This window comes from Protopterus annectens, chromosome 7.part1, assembly GCF_019279795.1.
Source record: "Protopterus annectens isolate FY-2018-M chromosome 7.part1, PAN1.0, whole genome shotgun sequence".
Classification (NCBI taxonomy): domain Eukaryota; kingdom Metazoa; phylum Chordata; order Ceratodontiformes; family Protopteridae; genus Protopterus; species Protopterus annectens.
Genome location: NC_056740.1, coordinates 363,241,487 through 363,263,432, shown reverse-complemented (window position 1 = coordinate 363,263,432; position 21,946 = coordinate 363,241,487). Strand labels below are relative to the sequence as shown.

At 42.7% G+C, this 21,946-nt stretch overlaps 1 protein-coding gene across 1 annotated transcript in view; it reads right to left on the bottom strand.

Moving 5' to 3' along the window:
• RPP14 (ribonuclease P/MRP subunit p14) overlaps window positions 1-21,946 on the bottom strand; it is a 461,268-nt gene that overhangs the window by 381,659 nt on the left and 57,663 nt on the right. The window contains exons 2-3 of the mRNA XM_044078796.1: window positions 5,371-5,477; window positions 5,180-5,261 (exon numbers count right to left, since the gene is read on the bottom strand). Coding sequence (XP_043934731.1) covers window positions 5,180-5,261; window positions 5,371-5,465 — 177 coding nt within the window. The 5' untranslated portion in view covers window positions 5,466-5,477. The remainder of the gene's footprint in view (window positions 1-5,179; window positions 5,262-5,370; window positions 5,478-21,946) is intronic.

The window sequence follows — 21,946 nt, the reverse complement described above, 5'->3', positions numbered from 1 at the left end:
GCAGCACAGCAGGTAGCATACTTGCATCTTGATACAGAGGGCTGTAGCTTCTACTCCCACAACATGTAGATTTGTATTTTAAGGGGGTGTATGTCCTCCTTTGGATGAGATGCCTAATAACTATTAACTTGTTTTTCAGCTTGCCACCCATTCCCTATTGCAATATACCAGCTTACCATTTTTTAATATAACGTAAGCAATTTATTTTTCAAGGGCAGCAGGCAGTGAATTTGTAGATGAAACACTGAAATATAAAGTTGCTTTCTAGCAACAACCTCTTCACTGGTTTCAGATCTCTTTAATGTGGAATTATTCAGATGAGTTACTTCTGCAAAGATTCTGCATATTGATTGATATTGGTGGATTGTATGACAGAAGTTTGAGTAGAGTGGCCCTTTATGGTTGAAATGTTCTGAATTGGGCAGGTTGTCATTATTGGTTCATATGATTTGTTTCATTACTTAAAGGAAAAATGTTCAGAACTATAAATTTAAAACACACTAACAAGTGGTGCTGTATTATACAAGGGATATAATTCAATTATTATATAGTATAATTAATACAGTCAGGGAGGTGAATCAAATAACTTTTGCATGGTTATAGAAATGTGTGCAAAGAGTCTATGATTTGAAAACAGCCCAAAGGTAGACTTACCCTGCCACTGGCCAGATGCATTTTCTTTGAATGCGGGTTTCAATGTTGTTTTGGTGAGTGTGGGTTTGAAAGGTAGAGAAGTTTTAATGCTAAGTCTCTTTTCATTGTAAGACTATTGCTTTGTTTAGGTTTAGTAAATGTCTATCAGTGTTTGTGCTATAAAATTTGAAATAAAAGTTGTAAATGAAATCCAAATATCTATAATCATTGTAGAAGTAAAGCATAAAACAGTATGCACACTGAGAGATTTGAACAGTGTCTATGACAAAGGAGGAAAAATAGCCAAGTATGAATGGCTGCGTGGGCAGGGGTGGGGGGTGGGGCTGAGTGGGCGGAGCAGCAGAGGGGGTGGGGCGGCGTGGGTGGGGCTTGGGTTTGCACCCCCCTGCAAAAAATCCTGCGGGCTCCCTTGCACGGCAGTCTTCGGTATTAATTTTAGTCTTCTAAAATATTCCTTATTAAGTTTTATTCACATTTATGTTTTATTCTTAAAATAAATAATCCTCGAGGAATAAACTGTGCGATAAGCCAAAACAAATATTCACATAAAACAAAAGCACAGATACATTTTATTATTAAAAGTATTTGTCTTATCCATGTATTTGCCTTACCCATGTATCTGCTTTTGCTTTATGTGTTTATGTTTTGTCGATCCTTCATCAGTTCCCAAACATTAATACACTGCCTCCTGCTCAAGTTCCTTTATATCACATTGCAGTCAGACTATTTTCTTGCTGCTGCAGCTTTCCTGCTTTTAAAGTTTGCTTTTGCATATTTATCAAGACCAAATGACATTCTTAAACCATCTGAGAAAGTTTTAATCACTTGCAGTTGTGCTTTCAGTTCCTCGTCTGATGAACTACGCAGACTTAAACCATCCACAAAAAGAAGATGAGAAGTATTTACACTGTGTTGTTTTCTAGGAGCCAAACTGTAACATGACCTAATCTATTAAGTAGACAGTTTAATGTGTTAAGGGCAAGACAAAAGAGCAACAGTGACAAAGGGTCACCCTGGAATATCCCCCTTTGAATTTTTATCCTGAGATAACAATTTGACCTTTTTCATGGCTTAGCTGCAGAGCGGTTTGCCACTGTTACATGTTCATTGTAATGTAATATTAATGTAGGGTGTATGTTATACATTTGTAAGCACTACTTTATCCATGACTTTATTTAACAACAAATGATCCTTGGCTCCATATGACTTTATTACCCTTTTGTTCTTCGTATGGCACAGTGGTTGCATTGTAGCCTCACAGCAAGAGGTTCTCCAGTTTGATTCTTTGCTTTGGTGCCTTCTGTGCAGAGTCTGCATGTCCTCCCTGCATCTGTGTGGGTTTCCTCTGGGTCTGGGTGCTCCGGTTTCCTCCCATGTTACAAAGTCACGCATCTGGAGTTTTCCTCTCAGGGCCTCTGCTAAAAATTGGCTCATTCTAAGTTGGACTTTTCCAGTAAACAACTGCTAAATAAATAAATAAATAAAATATGTGTGTGTGTGTACATATTATATACATTGAGTTTTCTTCTAAATTACTATAAGTTCTATTTACATCAATTCCAGTATATAGTTTAAACATCATTGGAAGGCAATTTATTGGTCTACAGATTTTAGGATAGCTTGTAGGTTCACTGTTAAGGAGGAGCATCTGTTTTCCTGCTGCTAACCAAGTTGGTGTCTGTTAGAGAAGCACATACAAATAGTTCTTACTCAGGGCTAAATCTTTGCATAAAGATGTTAATACTTTTAGCCAGAAGCTAGGTACTGCATCTGGGCCTGGGATTTTCCAGTTAGAAGTTTTTCTTATTTTTGTTTCAGTTTCTCTGGTCATTACTTCATCCCATTTCATATGCTGTACATCTGAACTTTTTACCGCTTCTTTCACCTCTATCCATTCAGCATCTTTATGAAGTTCCACAGGGAACCTCCTCCTGTTGCTGTTAGGGAGTGGTGTTATGACAGTAAGCTCTGCACTACATGCACAGTAGTATTTAGGATGGAATGGTGATTAAAACATACTGGCTTTCTGGAAGATAAGGTGGCACCGGACTGACTTTTTTTAGGGCAGATGGCACACAGGATTAATCTTGTGCGCCATAGTTCCTGTGGTACAAGGTTTGATTTCTTCAGTCCTCAGCTACCTACTGTGTGACCTTGAGCAAGTAACTTAACCAGACGTTAACCCACAGTCGTTCCTGGCAAAGGACTGAGTGCCCTGATGGCTTAACCTGGTTAGCAAATGGGTATTATAATGCATCACTCAGAAATTTCCCATATGAATGCATGTTGCTTATCTAGGGATATCTTCGCAACTAGGGACGGATCAGTTATGCTCTTTCAAGTGGCCAGACTAGAAACTAGCCTAACTGGTCACAAGTAAGGCTTTAACCTCACATGATAAGACAGGTAGCTGCTCAACTCTTCACACTTACAGGAACACACTGGGCTTGCTTTTGTCTAGAACCACGATATGCCAGATTGGAATTGGGACAAGCCTGATGACCTTGATTTCACTGAACCCAGATAGCTATTCTCAACCTGTAACCCACAACTTGTGGGCTGGAACCAGGAACTAGGCTACTAAGGATATGTTTGCAACTGCTGAGTTCTCCTTGAAGGCTGGAATGCTTCCACCCATTTTAAATGAGGCCTTGATCACCAGTGTTGAAGTACTGCACATGGGATCCAGGTGTTCTGCAAAAGTAACCACCCTATATCCAATTTTCTCATCACTGGAAATATTATAACGAAAGTGGTGTGCAAACAGTGTGGTTCCATTCTCTACTTTCATGGACTCCGAGAGCTATTTTAGTCCAGGTTTAAAGCTGGCCACAACACTGTGGCTGCTGTTAGGCAATTGTCTAATGAGGTTTCAGTGGCATAAGATCAAAGACATTATTCTGTATTTGGTGCTCCTTGATTTCTCTGCTGCAGTTTACTTTTAAAACACCCAAAAGCCTACAGTGGGGTACTGTCGGACTGAACTTCTTCCTACATTCCAAGGTAAACTCACATAGTAGCCTGTTGGGGGGAACTCTTCGTATGTCTACCCTCAGTTGTGGAGTCCCAGTCTCTTCACCATGTACCTGCTCCCACTTAAGATAGGACAGCTAGGTCTGAAAAATCAAACTAATGCTGGCAGCACTCAACTTCTGATACTTTCACAAGAAAGATATCAGTTACTGGGACCTTACTGAGGACCATTTGGATGAAACACTGTCTAGCAAGGCCACTAATAAGCTCAAGCCTTACCTATTGAGGACTGTGGAAATGGCTTTTCATGCCACCTGAAGCTCTTCTCCGACTTCTATCAAATTGTACTGTGTACACGGATAAAATGCTGAAGTCTGTGTTGAAGGTGCAAAACCTTGGTGTGATCCTCAACAATCCGTCCAAGTCTCAGCCATTTTTCAACAGAGAAATATCCATTATTTTTATGTATAGCAGTCTATCCCAGGACGTACTTCTGACTGTGCAGCTTTTGGTGTTTTTCATCAGGACTAATACAACTCCTTCTACCTTGGACTTTCAAACACCAAGCCCAGCAGCCTGCAGTGGGTACACAATTCTGCAGTGAAGTTCAAGAATGGGGCTCAAAGACACTGCACTGACTCAATGTTTTATACAAACTCACTTTTAAAGTCTTGGTGATGGTGTCGGAGGCCCTACACAAAAAAGGTTCCAGGTATCTGAGTGACCTACTGGTACCATACTAGCGCTCTCCTTCCCCAGTGTTCATTTGTCATGGGGATGCTAGGACTACTCTGGGCTTCGGTCCTTTACATATGTCAGGAGCTTATTAAGAAATTTGCTACCTGCTACAGTGCTTTATGAATGTACCTCAATGCTCTACTTTATTAGATGCCTTAAGATGTGCTTCTTCCATCGAGATTTCCGAATCCCTTGTTAACTTTAATACCCGTGATCCTGACATGTTATTTTGCTATTAGCCATTCACATCTTTAGGGTTTTTTATTCATGTCTATGTCACTCAAAACATGCTTTATTTAACATACATGCAAATAAAGTTGACAGACTGAAAACTGGGGACAGTAAAAAAAAAAAAAAAAAAAAAAAGTCAAATTCCTTCTATAAAGATACTACTCCTTAAGTTCAAAAAAGGCTTTGAGTAATAAATTCCTCTACTGTCCGAGGATGTGTGTGTGCTTACCAAACTAAGCAATGAAGAGCTAGGAGGTTATGTACCCAGTATAACAAGGGACTAATATACAGTGCTTTGGAAACATTCAAATGAAGTGTGCTATGCACAGCAGAATGTTATGCTACTTTTCATATGTTCGTGTGTGTCCCCTAAATTTCTTCAAACACAAATATCTACTGAAGTCAACATTACAGTATTACTTCTACTTCCAACACAACACGTTGAGGTGTTTTGTTTTTAATGCCATTTAAAGTAATTTTACTTGCACAGGGCAGACAACTGGTGTGATAATTAATCAGGAAGAGTCTTGGTTTAGAAACTTTTCAATTTAAGTAATTCATTTCTTAGTTTAGTACACAGTACCTCGCCATGCAGGTCCTTTAATGCAGAAATAATTAGCTGCTTAAAATGAGCATCATTTAAACGAACTTCTTCTTCACAATCACTATAAGACAGGAATTCCAGAGTTAGCAAGCCATTACAATGCAAATATAAATGCATTCAACCAGTAAATAATTAAACAGGCATAAATGGAAGGAGCAGTGGTTACTTACAGATGGATCTTTAGGTAATGGTAGTCAGAGGCATTTTTAAATACAGCTCTTTCATAACTGGTGGGCTCTAAATCCTCCTTTTTCTCCTGTCTCATAATTCAATTAACCTTCAAGAAAAAAGCGTTTGAAAGAAAAAGGTTGCATCATCTGTGATGTCCACAATTACTGCAGAATACATGGCAGATGTACAAGGTAGCTGTACTAAGGGCGAGTCATTACAAAAAAATGTACTTAAAATAGGTAATGCAACAAAAATTACATTGACAACATCCATAAATTGCATTTTTTGCACAAACAGCGTCTCACGTTTGGTCTTCAAATCTTCAGATTTGAATGCATAAGTATCCATCTGTTTTTTTAACATGGCAGCCTATTTTGGCCAGATGGTGAACAAACAAATGCATGCACTGCAAAGTGCATCATGATATATTAATGGAATATTATACTTTTTCAAGTGATTTGGTCATGATCGTGGGTGCACTGTAGTATCTAGCGAGTTAAGTACCTCAGTGTATCGACACTGTTCTAATTTAGTATTTATTTGGGCTGTGTTTTTTTAATAAAAAGTTTCATAAACTTTTTACTAAACCATGGCCCAAATAAATCTACTGTGGTCCATCCTGATGTCACAGCAGGCAGAATGAGTACTCCATCCATAGACTTCATTGGGTGCACCTCTACACATGCGCTCAGCAGTGTGCTTACTAAAGTCTATACACGCACTTCACGCTTTCACTACCATGATGTCGCTAAGGTTAAGCTCAGTGCCAAGATCGTAAGGAAAGCACTGATATAAACAGGTTTTCCACAAACAAAGTCAGATGCTAGGCACCTGTCCCAAAGCTGTGAAAATGTTGTTTGGCACTTCGTGCAGTACCTGATGTAGTGCTAATTTAGGGAATGTTCTATGAACAAATCACTTTAACCAGAAATTACCCAGAATAACTCATTTGTGATTCTGCTTTTAAACAGTTCCATATTAAAGTGTATCCCATTCTTACTCAACAGCCATGAAACATAATGCCAGCATCTGACTTTCTAATTAATATAGTTTTAGACCATACATATTTCAGACATGTTATATACCATGGAGTTTCATGTTTATGCTTTAATCTTAAATGTTGCTGCAGCAAATCACCATAAGTAGCACTGTCATAGCAATGTCAAAACTGTTCCATCAACTTTTTGTGTTATCTTATGTGGCAAACATTTTGGTGCCTCCACTGCTGCCCTGTTCAAATTTAAACTCTTTGCAAAAAAGTACATTTCCCTGCATGACAGCACTGAAAATTTCACTGAACTTTACCCTTGGTGATGTCAATGTAGGGAGTGCATACATGGATATTAATGAATGCACTACAACACTGAACGGCCCCCAGTCCGTTAAAGCATATGGACACACCCCAAACTATCCATCATCTAAGGTCAGTGAGGGATTCTAATCTATATCCGTATGTCTAACTCCTCACGCACTACCTGCTCAAAAGACCCGAATCTAATATGCAACATCAACAAAACCTGCTGGAGAGACAGGTTTGTCTCCCAGAGGCTGCCCAGTCTTTGGAATAGACTTCCCATACACATTAAACAGCGCACCTCGCTGACCCTCAATTTGTCCCAGGGGTTCCACCTGTGCCGCTCACTGACAGGGGAGACACGTGCTGACTGAGGTTTCTTTCTGGGGATAAACTCTTGGCTAGGCTTGTAAAGGAGCCCGGGCCATTAGCCTAGTAACCTCCTATAATCCTATAGGTTCATAGGTAGGTACTAGGCTTTTGGCCCTAGGGCCTAAATAAGCCTAGCCAAACGGTACTCTGGCTTTTGGCACCCAAGAAAACTATTTTCCTGTGTCCCTGTCAAGCAGAGCCACAGAAGTGATCCCCGGGGTGAATTTTCTATCTCCTATCCAATCATCAAGATTTTTCTTGAAGAGTGCTAATGAGGAGCTTTGTTTGATATAGATAGGTAGTTTGTTCCAGAGTATGGGAAGTCTCTGGGACTGGAATCTAGCCCTCCAGCATGTTCTGTTTATTGTGATGACAAGGTTTAGGTCCCTAGAGTGTGTAGCTCGGAGGGACTGGGATTTCTTTTTAGTGGAGCATGTCCAACAGCTCTGGGTTTGGCATAGCTTTGTATGTTAGGCAGAGATCGCCTCTGACTAGGCGATATGCGACAGAGTAAAGCTGAAGTTTTTTGAGACTGTCTGTGTAAGACATCTGTTTGAGGCCAGTAATCCTTTTTGTGAGGTATTTCTGTGACCTTTCCAGCTGTTGTAGATGTCTTGTGAGGTACATACCAAAAGGGGTGTTGTACTCTATAATGTCTAGGAAATTCTGTCTCTGTAACATATTTTTGTGATGTAAAACGCTTGCAACTAGGATTGTGTCTGTGTGGTTTGTTTTCATTTATATAAATGTATGATCGCTTATGCTGTAAGTGATGGTTTAATAAAGATATTTCTTGTTTAAATAAAGAGGCAGAAATTGATTAATTCATGTACTGTCGCTTAGGTTATATGATATACAATATATGTGAAGTACAATGTTTGTTAATGTTGATTTGTTAATACAGTTAAATTACTTTTGCATAAATGTAAATTTGCCAGTGTCACAAGTGATAATTTAATAAAGGTGTTTAAAAAAAAAAAGAAACCGTAATTTTGATAAGATGGGGTGGAAAATTATTACAGCATTTTAACCACAAAGTGGCGTGATACATGTTAAACCGCAACAGGATGCACTATCTTTAAAGTTTAGACACAGATCACTTCTCAGCAGTTAATTCCTAGTTTGTAGCTTCTGTAATGATTCTGATAGTTAACAAAACTAAACAAACCTTGTACTAGCTAGATCTCCCTAGGTCATACACTATGATCCTTCTGACTGCTGATCATTCTGAGTCCTGTTATGCACACCAAAGTGTTCCAAAATAACCTTACCAATCTACAGCACTGGTTTAATTTCAATAACATTATTAAAGGCATTAAGAAAACCTCAGTGGTCTCTTTTTCTCTCCTGTGTCTGTTGACTGTCAGGTCACGTATTGCTAACTATTAAGCTTCAGTTAAGTGACAGCTTATCAGAGCAAGCTGTTACCTAACTAACTGAATTAAATGTTTTTATTTTTGATATAATTAGAATTGTTTTGGTTTTTAGTATTTTGATTTATTTTTGACAAATGTTACTGCTGAGAAGGAGTGTCTATGGATGTGTAATTTTAGCTAGAGCATACAAATGATCTGCTTGGTATTGGTGTACATTTATGCTGTTTGTCCCAACATTCACCCCCTGCTGGGTGCTAGCAGTGTACAGGATTCAGCAATTTCCCTTACCCAAGCATAAGCCTGCTCTTCCTGATCAGTTGTACAAATGCAATGCCAAAAATATCATGGGGTGTGGCTACACCCTATCCTCTAATTTGGGACCCATTCAAAGATAACTGATGATTTGCAAATTTGACAATATTCTCTCGAGGCTAAAAAAGTTAATGGCATAAATTTACCAACAGAAATCCAAAGAACATGTGCGTAAGTCCTATAAACATTGAGGAAACAGCCTAGGCAAAAATCTGCCACCAAGTTGCAGTGTCAAACACATACCAAGCACTAAACAACAGTACAAACCAGTGTCACACTGCAACTTAATGCCAGATTTTGTCTATAATAAATACCCAGACTGGAATAGGTTCTTGTTATTGTCCACATTTCCTCCTTTAACACTTTACATTATTAAACTGCACATATCAATCTCTCTCTTTAGCTCTACTGGTTGTTGCTGTCCTTCCCATAAGTCACAGTCAGAGCTACATTATTAATGTCCACATAAATCTTCAGATTCCTGTGTCTGGAATACTGACCCTAAAGGCTCATAAAATAAAAGTTGCCTCTCCCACCTATTGAAAACCCTTAACCTTAAGATGTTACAATGTATGTTATGCATTTGGGTAGGTGATAGGGAAAAGCTTTCAGTATAACTGTCCCTGCCACCTGGAAGAGTCCCCGCTCACATCAGGAAGAAGTAAAAATTCTCCAAATGTATGTTGTCATTGGCAAGCTACCTTATGATGTCTATCAGTTTAATTTATGGCTATTTACATAGGTTATTTTATTTTTTGTACATTTGTTGACTGGGGAAGGTACAGAATTGATTCCACCAGACCATTTTCTGCCTTAGCCTGGGCTTTACAACCAAAATGTAGACAGCAAACAAATTAATAAGCATTTAAGCAGGACAGCTTGTGCAACATACTCACAAAGAGTCTTTGACAAAGTGGCCTAATGGATAAGGCACTGGCCTCCTAAGTCAGGGATTGTGGGTTTGAGTAGAATCTGGGGTGATATGATCTTAGGGACTTGCATAATGGTTAAGGTGTTTACTTCACAGTCAAGAGGTAAAAAGTTCAATTCTCTCCCAGGCTGAGGCTGAAAATTATCACAGGTATGAGACCATCTTGTTGCTCTGATGGCAGAGAGAGATAAAGCCTCAACTACAGGCCAAATGACCCAGGCTTGATTAGTGTCTCCGGCATCTGATGGAGCTACAGGGAAGAATGGGTGTTATCATCCTTGGTGGGTGGACAGGTAGTTCTGCAGGAGTCTCCTGTGATGATCCCTGGTTGAGATCAACATACTAGGAGGTGTTGGCCAAAGGGGAAATGCAGTGGGGACAAGACTGAGTTTCTGCAGAGGCAGGGCAATACACTGCACATCCTCAGTGAATGCCCACCTCTTTAATGTACCACAAGGGACCAAAGGGAGTGGGGGAGGCAACAGAGGTAGGTCATAAAAATAGATACCTCTCTAGTAGATGTAAATGGCCAAATCCCCGAGGATGCCCTTAAGTTCCACGTTGGCCCCAGCACTATCGAAGATGTCCAGGGGGCTAAGGAGATAGCTGTTAGATCAAGTGATGGACATGAAGCACTGGGTAGGGAGCCATAGGATGAAGCAGGAAGGGGGGATACTAGACCAATACAGAGTCTGAGGTTGAACAGCATTACAAATGGGTCATGTAACAGTATTATCAAAATGACAAAGCACTCTACCATATTGTCAGGGCCCATCAGCTAGTGTTTTTTTTGCCTCAGATAGTACCTTTATGACTTGATTGTCCTCTTGCCCCATTAAAATTGCATCCAAAGTGTTAAATGGAGGGGGGGGCGGTGCAGTCAGGGATAAATTTATCTGCAAGTATGTTGGCTATGACTTCTGGTCTGACTGCATGATATTGTTTTGCATTGACTCAGTATGGTGCTGATTACTGCTTCCAAGTTTCCTAACAGTGCAGAAGATAGTCTTATGGCTGTCTTTGAAAGTGGTGAATTTTTTTTCCCCCTAGGTCCATTGTTCATAGGTTCAAAGGAAGGTACTAGGCTATCTGCCCAAGGGCATTTATAAGCCTAGCCAGAGTGTGTCGGCTTTCACCGCCCCATTGATTAATTAATGGATCCTCTGTCAAGCAGAGCCTATGAAGTGATCCCAGGGGTGTATTTTCTGTTACCCATCTACTCGTCAAGGCTTCTCTTGAAGAGTGTTAGTAAGGGCCTCTGCCCGATGTAATTTGGAATTTTGTTCCAAAGCATGGGGAGTCTCTGTGACAGGAATCTATCCCTCCAGCATGTTCTATTTATTGTTGTAGCGAGGTTTAGCTCACTAGAGCGCGTGGCTCGCAGTGACTTGGATTTCTTTAGGTGGAGCATGTCCATCAATTCTGAGTTGGTCATGGCTTTGTAAGTCAGGCAGAGATCACCTCTGAGTAAGCGATATGCCACTGAGTACAGCCGGAGTTTTTTCAGTCGGGCTGCATGTGATCTTTCCAGCTGTTGGAAGTGCCTTGTGAGATGCATCCCAAATGGGGCATTGTACTCTATGATGGGTCTAATGAGTAACGAGTAGAGGGGCACTATAACCTCGATTTCTACATGCAAACCCTTTAGTAATTAGATGGGCCACATAGAAAGATTTCCTAACTACTTTGGCAATATGATCATCAAAGGATAGATTACCGTCTACGTGGGTCCCCAGATCTCTTATTACCTCTTCTGTATTAAGGGGGCTGCCACCTATGTGGTAATTTATGGGTGTTTCGTTTTTCCCAAACGGGATGACTATGCATTTTTTGGCATTTAGCTTGAGGCCGTGAGTTTGACACCAGGTGTCCATCTCAGTAAGGCCCTTTTGGAGGATGTCCGGTGTCAGCCATGGCTCCCAGCTTGCAGTCATTGGCGAACTTGGTTAGCCATAGTCCTCCTGTGTTTGCCTGTACTTCTGAGAAGTATATGCCAAACAGTAGGGGTCCCAGGACCGAGCCTTGTGGGACACCACTTGTGACTAGTTTAGAGTTAGACCTGGAGCCCACTATTCTTATTGTGTGAGTTCTGTCTGTAAGCCAGCTGGCAACCCATCTCATGACATAGGGGTTTATGTTCAGGCTGGTGAGTTTTTCTGTAATACCCGAGTGGGGAATGGTGTCGAAAGCCTTGGCGAGGTCAAGATAGGCTGTATGAACCACCTTTCCCTAGTCTATGGCCTTGGTGACTGTCTCGAAGAAGTCAACCAGGTTTAGTAGGTATGATCTGCCCTTAAAGCCGAACTGGGTCGAGTCAAGTGTTTGGAGGTTCCCAATGTCTTTGTTAATGAGTTCCATGATGATGCGCTCCACAGACCAGGCTAGTCAGGCTTATGGGGCGATAGTTACCAGGGTCAGTTGTGGCCCCTCCTTTGTGGAGAGGAATAACCGTTGCTGTGCGCCATTCTATGGGCATGTAGCCTGTGGAGAGGCTGAGGTTAAACAGTGCGTTTAGATAGGGGGTTAGCTCGGTCTGTAGTTCGTGCAAGACGTAGCCTGGGACATTGACGCTGTGTTTTTGGCTTTTGAAAGGGCTGTTTTCACCTGTGCATCTGTGATTTTTGGGACACTACACTTTTCCGGTATTGTTGTGAGCCCTTTTGGAGGTGAGAGGGGAGTGATGTTTACACTGCATTTATCTGCCAGGATGTTGGCAATATCAGAAGGTTCAGTATATTTTGTGCTATTTTGCACTAGTTCAGTGCATATCTGCGAGTTGCCACTTAGATTCTTAACATAGCTAAAGAAGGCTTTGCAGTTATCTTTTGAATCCTTAGCTATTTTTCTTTCAAAGTTAGCCTTGGATGATTTCATGAGGGACTTCAGTTTCTTACTGATACTGATCAGGGATGTCTTTCCTTCTTGGGATTTGCTTTTTTTTCTGAACTAGTTTCTTCCTCCTATTGTACAGCCTGTTTATTGCAGGGGTCCACCAAACTGGTTTCCTTCTCTTAGAGGAGTGAGTCTTGGTTTTGCTAGGGATGGCAGGATCCATGCATCCTTGTAGGTGCTCAGAGTGCATTTGTAAAGGTTTCTGCATATTGGGCAGCATTATCCTTTGGGGGGGGGGCTGTGAAACTTACCACATCTGTCTTAAGTAAAATGAAGTTTGCTTTAGAAAAGTTTTTTACTGTGGTTTCCCTTAGTTGGGGGTGGTGGTGGGGTGTGGACATCGAGTGATTAGTTTATGGTCTGATCTAACCAGTGACGGGTTGACCTCTGGTGCGGAACGCCTGTCGCCCATGTTGGTGATGACCAGGTCCAATATGTTTTCATCTCTGGTAGGGGAGTTTAGCAGCTGATCCAGGGCGTTTGAGTTGATGAATTCCAGGAAGCGCTGGGCCTGGGAATTTGTACTCTAGTAATTTTCCCAGTGAATGGTAGGGTAATTGAAATTGCCCAATATCAGGGTATTTGGTAAGACCTTCATGTTTTCCAGTGTCTCCAGAAAGGTGGAGTGGTGGTCCTGGGTCATGGAGGGTGATATGTAGCAGGCCACAATTTGCATTGCAGATTTGCCCGATGTTAGTTGCACATGGATGATCTCAGAGGTATCATGCTGCGCCACTTACCTGGAGGTGTAGGTATCCTTGATGAATATGGATACACCCCCTCCTTTTGCATTTTGGTCCGTGTTCTGTGGCCGAAACGTGTGGTATGAGTTGTAGCCCGGTAGTGCTGGGGCGCTCTCTGGAGCCATGAACCAGGTTTCAGTTACTGCACAGATGTCGACATTCTCCATACTGAGGAGTGCTTCGAGCATGTGCATTTTGAGATTTAAACTCCTGGCGTTGAGTAGCATAACCTTCAGTTTTTGTTAATTGTGCTGTTTACGGAGGTGGGTTTGACTTTTAGCCTTACCTAAAAAAGGCACTATGGGGGCAGCAAGAGCCTTGGCCAGTATTTGAAAGCCTAGGGGTGACAGGTGCAAGCCATCTCTTGCGAAGCAACGCAGCTTGTGGAGCATGTCGTCCCAGGCTGACAGACACTAGATCCCCTTTGAATGACACCAGAAGCTTAACCAATTGTTGAAAACTGATCATTTTTTCTTTATACTGAGGTATCATTCTTGGTGAGGGCAGGATGCTACTCAGGGTCAGGGTCATATCAACCTGGGCTACATGATCAGAGAGCTCTTCCATGTCTCTTTTCATGTAATCCAGGGAGGTACATCTCAGGTCATTCACACCAACATGAACAATGAGAGAGTCATATTTGTGACCCGAGTGCTTGTGTTATGTGGCAAATTCTGGCTTCCGACAGGCGGCTAACAGTAACCTTCTGCTTGTCCAGCCTAGTGAGTGGGACAGTGTGCCTGACTATAGAGTCACTTATTACTAGTATGTTATTTCGCCTTAAGGGCTGTGATTGTGCAGCACACTAATTTTGTGTTTTATGTGTTGTCTGGTTTGTGACGGGAAGTGCAGGTTGTTTGCGTGTCTGCTTTGGAGGTATCTGATGCTTTTGCAGGTTTTTATTTAGCGCCTCTGAGTATGATTGTGTATTTATGTGCATTTTTTGCCAGTGCTGTTTTAGTAGGTCTGTGTGTGGCTGGAGTTGTGGTGCAAGTGTTAACCTTCTCCTCTTGCCTGTTTGTTCCAGTCTTGGGTGGAGACAGCTTAGCTTCCAGTTTGGTTGTATAATTGCATCTCTCGCATACGTTAGTGTTTTGTGGTAGGAGGAGAGGGTTGTCTGTGTACATGAGGCAGTTGTAATACTGCCTCAGGATACGCAGATTCACCAACTGGACTGGAGAGTGCACCTGAAGTTGCCCTTTGGTCAAGCCTGAATAGTAGGGTGAGCTGCTTAAGTCACTTGGTTGATGAGGGGTGAATAAAAAGCCTTGCCCTGCTGGGCTATCAGTGTCAGGGTATATTAGTGCTTGCTATTAGGTCTGAGCAAGTGCTGGGCTGTAAGATGCTTTTTGAGTGCTTAGGTTGAGACTTAGACTAGTTTCAAGGGAAAAACTGAAGAGGAGACTTAGTGGAGCCGGGAATAATTTAACCGTAGCTAACCGGCACTGCCCAGTGCACAAAACCATGCAAACGCAGTTTTTATAGTAGGGAAATGAAACTGATAGAAATTAGCCCAAAATGGCCAATCAACTACTAACTTCTGGGCTGGAACCACTCCTCCAGGGACAGATAGGTAGCTCAAAGCTCCCCTCTCTCACAGGTGAACAGAGAAACCTCCTTCTATCCAAGTAAGGTATGGGCAACTCAGAAACTAGCATCACAGCCCTGAATTCAGCACTAGCCTAAAAACTGGACTATACTAGCTTAGAAAGGTGGGAAACAAGGATTTTTTTGTTTGTTTTTTTTTTTTTTTTTTGAAAAGATAAGGCAAAAATAGTAAAAAATACACTTTTACCCTTTGGTAAAACTCTGTACCCATGAACTACCACATAGGTTCATAGGTTGGTACTGGGTTATCTGCCCTGAAGGCATATATTAGCCCAGCCACGTTGTGCGGTATTCACCGCTCCTTTAGTAGTACCCTAGACCCTTGTACTAGCAGCTAGTAACCTTGGCCCCTATCTAGTAGTGCTGTTGGTGTGATCCCCGGTGTGAACTTTTTGTTACCCATCCACTCATCAAGGTTCCTCTTGAAGAGTGATAGTGAGGGGCTCTGTCTTATGTAGATCGGGACCCTGTTCCATAGTAAGGGAAGCCTCTGCGAAGGGAATCTATCCCTCCAGCATGTTCTATTCATTGTTGTGCTGAGGATTATATCCCTAGAGTGTGTAGTTCGAGTAGATTTGGTTTTGCTAAGATGGAGCATGTTCAACAATTCTGGGTTGGACATGGCTCTGTACGTTAGACAGAGATAGCCTCTGAGAAAGCGGTATGCAACAGAGAACAGTCTTAGCTTTTTCAATCGTGCTGCATAGGTCAACTGTTTGAGGCCAGTAATCTTCTTGGTTAGGTACCTTTGTGGTCTCTCCAGCTGCTGGAGATGTCTAGCCAGGTACATTCCAACTGGTGCATTGTACTCAATAATGGGTCTGATGAGGGAAGAGTAGAGGGGCACCATTACATCCTTAGATCTTGATGCAAACCCTTTCGTGATCAGATGGGTCACACAGGATTTTCTAACCACTTTGGCAACATGGTTATCAAAGGAAAGCTGACTATCTACTTGGGTCCCTAGATCCCCTATTTCTTCTTCAGATTTCAGGGGATTACCTCCTATGTTGTAGTTTGCGGGTACTCTGTTTTTTCCAAAGGGGATTACAATGCATTTTTTTGCATTTAGCTTGAGACCATGGCTTTGAAACCATGCATCAGTCTCACTTAGGCCCTTCTGGAGGATCTCCATGTCGGCCGGAGGCTCTATTATAGCACCCAGTTTGCAGTCGTCCGCAAACTTAGTCAGCCACAGCCCTTCTGTGCTTGCCTGTACTTCTGAGAAGTTTATGCCAAACAGGAGGGGCCCCAGGACATAGCCCTGAGGCATACCACTTATTACTGGTCTGGATTCGGACATAGATCCCGCTACTCTTACTTTATGGGATCTGTCTGAGAGCCAGTTTGCGATCCATCTTGTGACATAAGGGTTTATGCCCAGGCTGGTGAGCTTATCAATAATACCTGAATGGGGAATGGTGTCAAATGCTTTAGCAAGGTCAAGGTAAGCCGCGTGTACCTCCTTTCCCTTATCTATAGCCTAAGTAACTGTCTCAAAGAAATCCACCAGGTTCAGGAGGCATGATCTGCCCTTGAGCGAACTGTGTGGGGTCCAGCGACTGGAGGTTCCCAATCTCTCCATTTATGAGTTCCATAATGATTCGCTCCATAGCCTTACAGATCAGACTGATCAGGCTTATTGGTCGGTAGTTCCCAGGGTCAGTTGTGACCCCACCCTTGTGTAGCGGGACCACCATTGCTGTGCGCCATTCTATGGGCACATATCCTGTGGAGAGGCTGAGATTGAACAGGGTATTAAGATGCGGGGTTAATTCCTTTTGGAGCTCGCGTATGATACAGCCTGGGACACCATCTGGTCCCATGGAGGCAGTGTTTTTAGCTTTAGATAGAGCCTTGTTAACCAACGTATCAGTAATAATTGGACTTACACAATCCCCTAGAATGGTAAGAGGCGCTGTAGGTAGTGAAAGGGGGGGGATTTGCACTAAACCTGTCAGCCAAGATGTTGGCAATGTCAGAAGGGTCAGTGTATTTTGTTCCATTTTGTACTAGCTCAGAACAGACCTGAGCGTTGCCATTTAGGTTTTTGACATAGCCACAGAAGGCTTTATAGTTATCCTTGGCAACTTTCTTTTCAAAATTAGCTTTAGTTGACTTGATGAGGGCCCTCAATTTCTTACTAATGCTGATCAGGGATGATTTTTCTACTTGAGATTTGGCCTTTTTTTTGTATAAGTCTCCTCCTTTTATTGTAAAGTTTGCTTATGGCCGGGGTCCACCAGACTGGTTTCTTCTTGCTTGAGAGCTATTGAGAACTCAGCACAGCTCCTCGTGGTGGCCAGCAGTGTTCCTGTAGCAGCAGAGACCAGAAAAGACTACCTTTCCAGATTTTAAGTATTTTTCTTGGCTTTTTGACTATTTGATACTTCCGACCACTGTTTTTGCTTGTTTTATTGAAGTTTGCACTGTTTTTTCTGTCTTTATAAGCTAAAACTGTTTACTGCACTTGCTAATTTAAGTTTTGCCTAAAAGTTAAATTACAGGCTAATACACTCAAGTGTACTAGCTTTTGATAGCAATTAATCGAAAATTATAGCATTTATTGTGTTTTCTGCCTTTCTGTAAAAAAATCTTGAAAAAAAACAAAAAAATATCTTTGTTTTTCCATACTTTCCTAACTAGTGTTCCAGAGACCAGATTTTGCTGATCCTTGGGCTTTGTCTTGGTTCCTGTGTTTCTCCATTTTCCTTGTTTGGTCAGGGGGAAGTTTCTTTACTCACCAGTGAGAGTGGGGAGTACTGAGCTGCCTGTTTGTCCTTAGAGGAGTGGTTTAAGGCAGTAACTTGTAGTTTATTGGCCATTTTGGGTCATTTCCTGTCTTTTCCAGCCCCCTGCTATAAAGCGCGCATTAGCGCGGAGCTGCTACCGTTGCACACTAGGGCAGCGCCGGTTAATCAGGTTTAAACTATTCGGGCTACCTAAAGTCCACTCTTCAAATTTTCCCTTAAAACTACCTTCCTCAAAGTATACTACTGTTCTATTTAGTGTATCCTATAACTATAAATTAGCTCTACTTGACTCCCAAGTAGACTATTCTCTATCTGTATAGCCCAGCACTTGCTCCTACAGTACTTATCACCTTGATACAGCACTTTTGTTATAGATAGTACCCCAAAAAAGCAAACCCCATTTCTCGGTCACCCACATCCCCCAGAACCTTTAAGTTTTTCTGTCTATTCCTTCTAGCATGTCGAGGGATCAGTTGCTAATGTCATCTCCTGCTCAGCTGGTGAACCTGGGAATATTGAGGCAATGTTACAATTGCCTCATGTACACAGACAACCCTCTCCTCCTCCCACAAAACACAAATACATGCGAGAGATGCAACTATACGGCCAAACTGGAGGCTGAGCTCTCTCAACATAGGACTGGCAAGACCAGACAGGAGGAGAAGGTAACCACACACTGACCCAGTCTCACATAATACCATCACAACCTCAAATCATACACATAAACACACAAAGACATACTTGGAGGCTCTGATCAAAAATCTACCAAAACAGCAGAGGCCACCAAAGCAGACGCCCAAACAACTACCACCTCAGAACACAACACCTGCAACACATAGACCACACAGTCAGAGTGTCAAGCAGTCACAGCCCTTAAGGCCAAACACAATGCCAGACACACTAGTCATTGGTGACTCCATAGTCAGACACACTGACGTCCCGCTCACCAGACTGAGTAAGGAGAAGGTCACAGTAAGCTGCCTGTCGGGTGCTAGAATCCGCCACATAACGCATGCATTCAGGTCTCTCAACAGCAGGTACAAGTACAACTCAATCATTGTCCACGCTGGTGTAAACAACCTGAGACGTACCTCCCTGGACTACATGAAAAGAGACATAGAGGAGCTCTCTGATTATGTAGCCCAAGCAGGTATGACCCTGACCTTGAGCAGTATCCTACCTTCACCAAGAATGATGCCACAATACAGAGATAAGATGATCAGCTTTAACAATTGGCTTAAACTCTGGTGTCATTCAAAGGGGATCCAATGTCTGTCTGCCTGGGATGACATGCTGGACAAGCCACGCTGCTTCGCAAGGGATGGCTTGCACCTGTCACCCTGGGATTCGGATTTTGGCAAAGGCTCTTGCCACCCCATAGTGCCTTTTTAGGCAAGGCTCAAATTCTAAACCTACCACCCTAGAACACAACAAAGAAAAAACTAAGGGTAATGCTGCTCAATGCCAGAAGTCTCAACCTCAAGATGCACGCACTCGAGGCCCTTCTCAGTATGGAGAACATCGATGTCTGTGCTGTGACAGAAACCTGGTTCAAGGCTCCTGAGAGCACCCCAGCACTATCAGGTTTTACCTCATATCATGCTCCGCCCCAAAATCCGGACAATACCAAGAAAGGAGGGGGGTATCCATATTCATCAAGGACACCCACACCTCAAGATTGTTGGCAACGCACGATGCATCGGAAACCATCCAGGTGCAATTAACCATAGGCAAGACTGCTCTGCAATTTGTAGCATGTTACAGGCCACCCTCGCAAACTCAGGAACCTCACATGGCCTTCCTGAAAACACTGGAGGGGATAAATGTATCTCCGAACACCATCATACTAGGTGACTTCAACTACCCTAATATAGACTGGGAACACTACTCAAGCCCAAACACTCTAGCCCAAAAGTTCCTGGAATTCATAAACTCAAATGCCATGGAACTAGTCACCATCCCCACAAGAGGAGAAAACATACTTGATCTCATCATCACGAACATGGGAGCACAATGTTCAACACCGCAAGTATACCCCTCACTGGTGAGATCAGATCACAAACTAATCTCGCTGCAGGTCCTCGTCCCACACCCATGTGACGTCTAAAACACCACAGTAAAGAACTTCTCGAAAGCCGACTTCACACTTCTAAAGACTAGTGTGGTCTCCTTTAAGGCCCCGAGCGGTAAACATTACTCAAACCGCTGAATCACTTACAAATGCCAACTACCAGCACCTGCAGAGCTGCATGGATCAGGCAATCCCAAGCAAAACAAAGACTCTTTGTACCAAAGGCAAGCGTCCAGTCTGGTGGACCCCAGCCATAAACAAACTCTACAACAAAAGGAGAAAGCTACTACAAGAGAGAGCAAAATCCTTAAAAGGTAAGACACCGCTGATCACTATAAGTAAAAAGCTAAGAGCTCTCATAAAATCATCCAAAGCTAATTTTGAGAGAAAAATAGCTAAGGGCTCTAAAGACAACCATAAGGCATTCTTTAGCTATGTCAGAAACCTAGGAGGAAACTCCCAGATATGCTCAAAATTAGTTCAAAATGATGTGAAGATTACTGATCCTACAGACATTGCCAACATACTGGCTGACAGGTTCAGTGCAAACTTCTCCCCTAAAGGAGAGATATCTATACCAAATGATTGTAGCCCCCAAACATCTCTAACGCCCAGGTGAGAACTGCTCTCTCCAAGGCAAAGAACACAGCATCCATGGGACCTGATGGTGTCCCCGGCTGTGTGCTCCACGAACTCAACGACGAATTAAACCCACAGTTAGGACAGCTGTTTAATCTTAGTCTCACCTCCGGATACGTCCAGGAGTGGCGCACAGTGACTGTGGTCCCACTCCACAAAGGCGGTGCCTCCACCGACCCTGGAAATTACCGTCCCATTAGCTTGACAAGCCTTATCTGCAAAGCCATGGAGAGGATCATAATGGATCTCATAAATAAAGACATAGGGAATTTGCAGACTTTGGATCCAACCCAGTTTGGCTTTGTCAAAGGCAGATTATGCCTTTTAAACTTGGTTGACTTTTTCGAAACAGTCACCAAGGCCATTGATGAGGAAAGGCAGTCCATACAGCCTACCTAGACCTGGCGAAGGCTTTCGATACAATACCCCACTCGGGTATCATTGAAAAACTCATCAACTTAAATGTAAACCCATACATTACAAGATGGGTTGCAAACTGGCTGAGAGACAGAACCCACAGGGTCAGAGTTGCTGGTGCCATGTCAGACTCAAAGCCTGTCACAAGTGGTGTCCCACAGGGCTCAGTCCTGGGCCCACTCTTGTTTGGCATCTACTTTTCTGAAGTACAAGCAAACACAGGAGGGTTATGGCTGACAAAGTTTGCAGATGACTGCAAACTGGGCGCCATAGTCGAAAACACATCTGACACAGATATCCTTCAGAAGGGTCTCACAGAAACGGATAACTGGTGCCAGAGCCATGGCCTAAAGTTAAATGGCAAGAAATGCATAGTCATACCCTTCGGGAAAAACAAGGTTACCCCTAGCTACCATATAGGTGGCAATCCCCTGATCACAGAAGAAGTCATCAGGGACCTGGGGACCCAGGTTGACAGTAGCCTTTCATTCGACACTCATATTGTTAAAGTAGTTAGGAAGACCTTCTACATTGCCCACCTTATCATGAAGGGATTCACATCTAGATCAAGGGAAGTCATAGTCTCCCTATACTCATCACTCATCAGACCAATGATCGAGTACAATGCCCCATTCGGAATGTATCTGACCAGACACTTGCAGCAGCTGGAGAGGCCACAAAAGTTCCTCACCAAAAGGATAAAGGGTCTCAAAAATCTGTCTTATGCTGCCCGACAAAGAACTCCAGTTATATTCAGTTGCTTACCGCTTACTCAGAGTTGACCTGTGCCTGATATATAAGGCCATGTCAAACCCAGATTTGATGAACATGCTTCATCTCAAAAAATCTAGATCCCTCAGAGCCACAAGGGCGGGGGACTTAAACCTCGACACGGTTATTAATAGGACGTGCTGGAGGGATAGATTCATCACCCAAAGACTCCCTATGCTGTGGAACAAAATCCCGGTTTATGTGAGGCAGAGCACCTCGCTGGCCTTGTTCAAGAGGAATCTTGACCAATGGATGGGAGATCGCAGATACACCCCAGGGGTTACCTCAGTGTCACTGCTCGACAGAGGCACAGCAAAATAATGGGCATAGTTTTTTCCAAACTAAAGGGGTGGCGTAAGCCACAAAACTATGGGCTAGGCTTGTAAATGCCCTCGG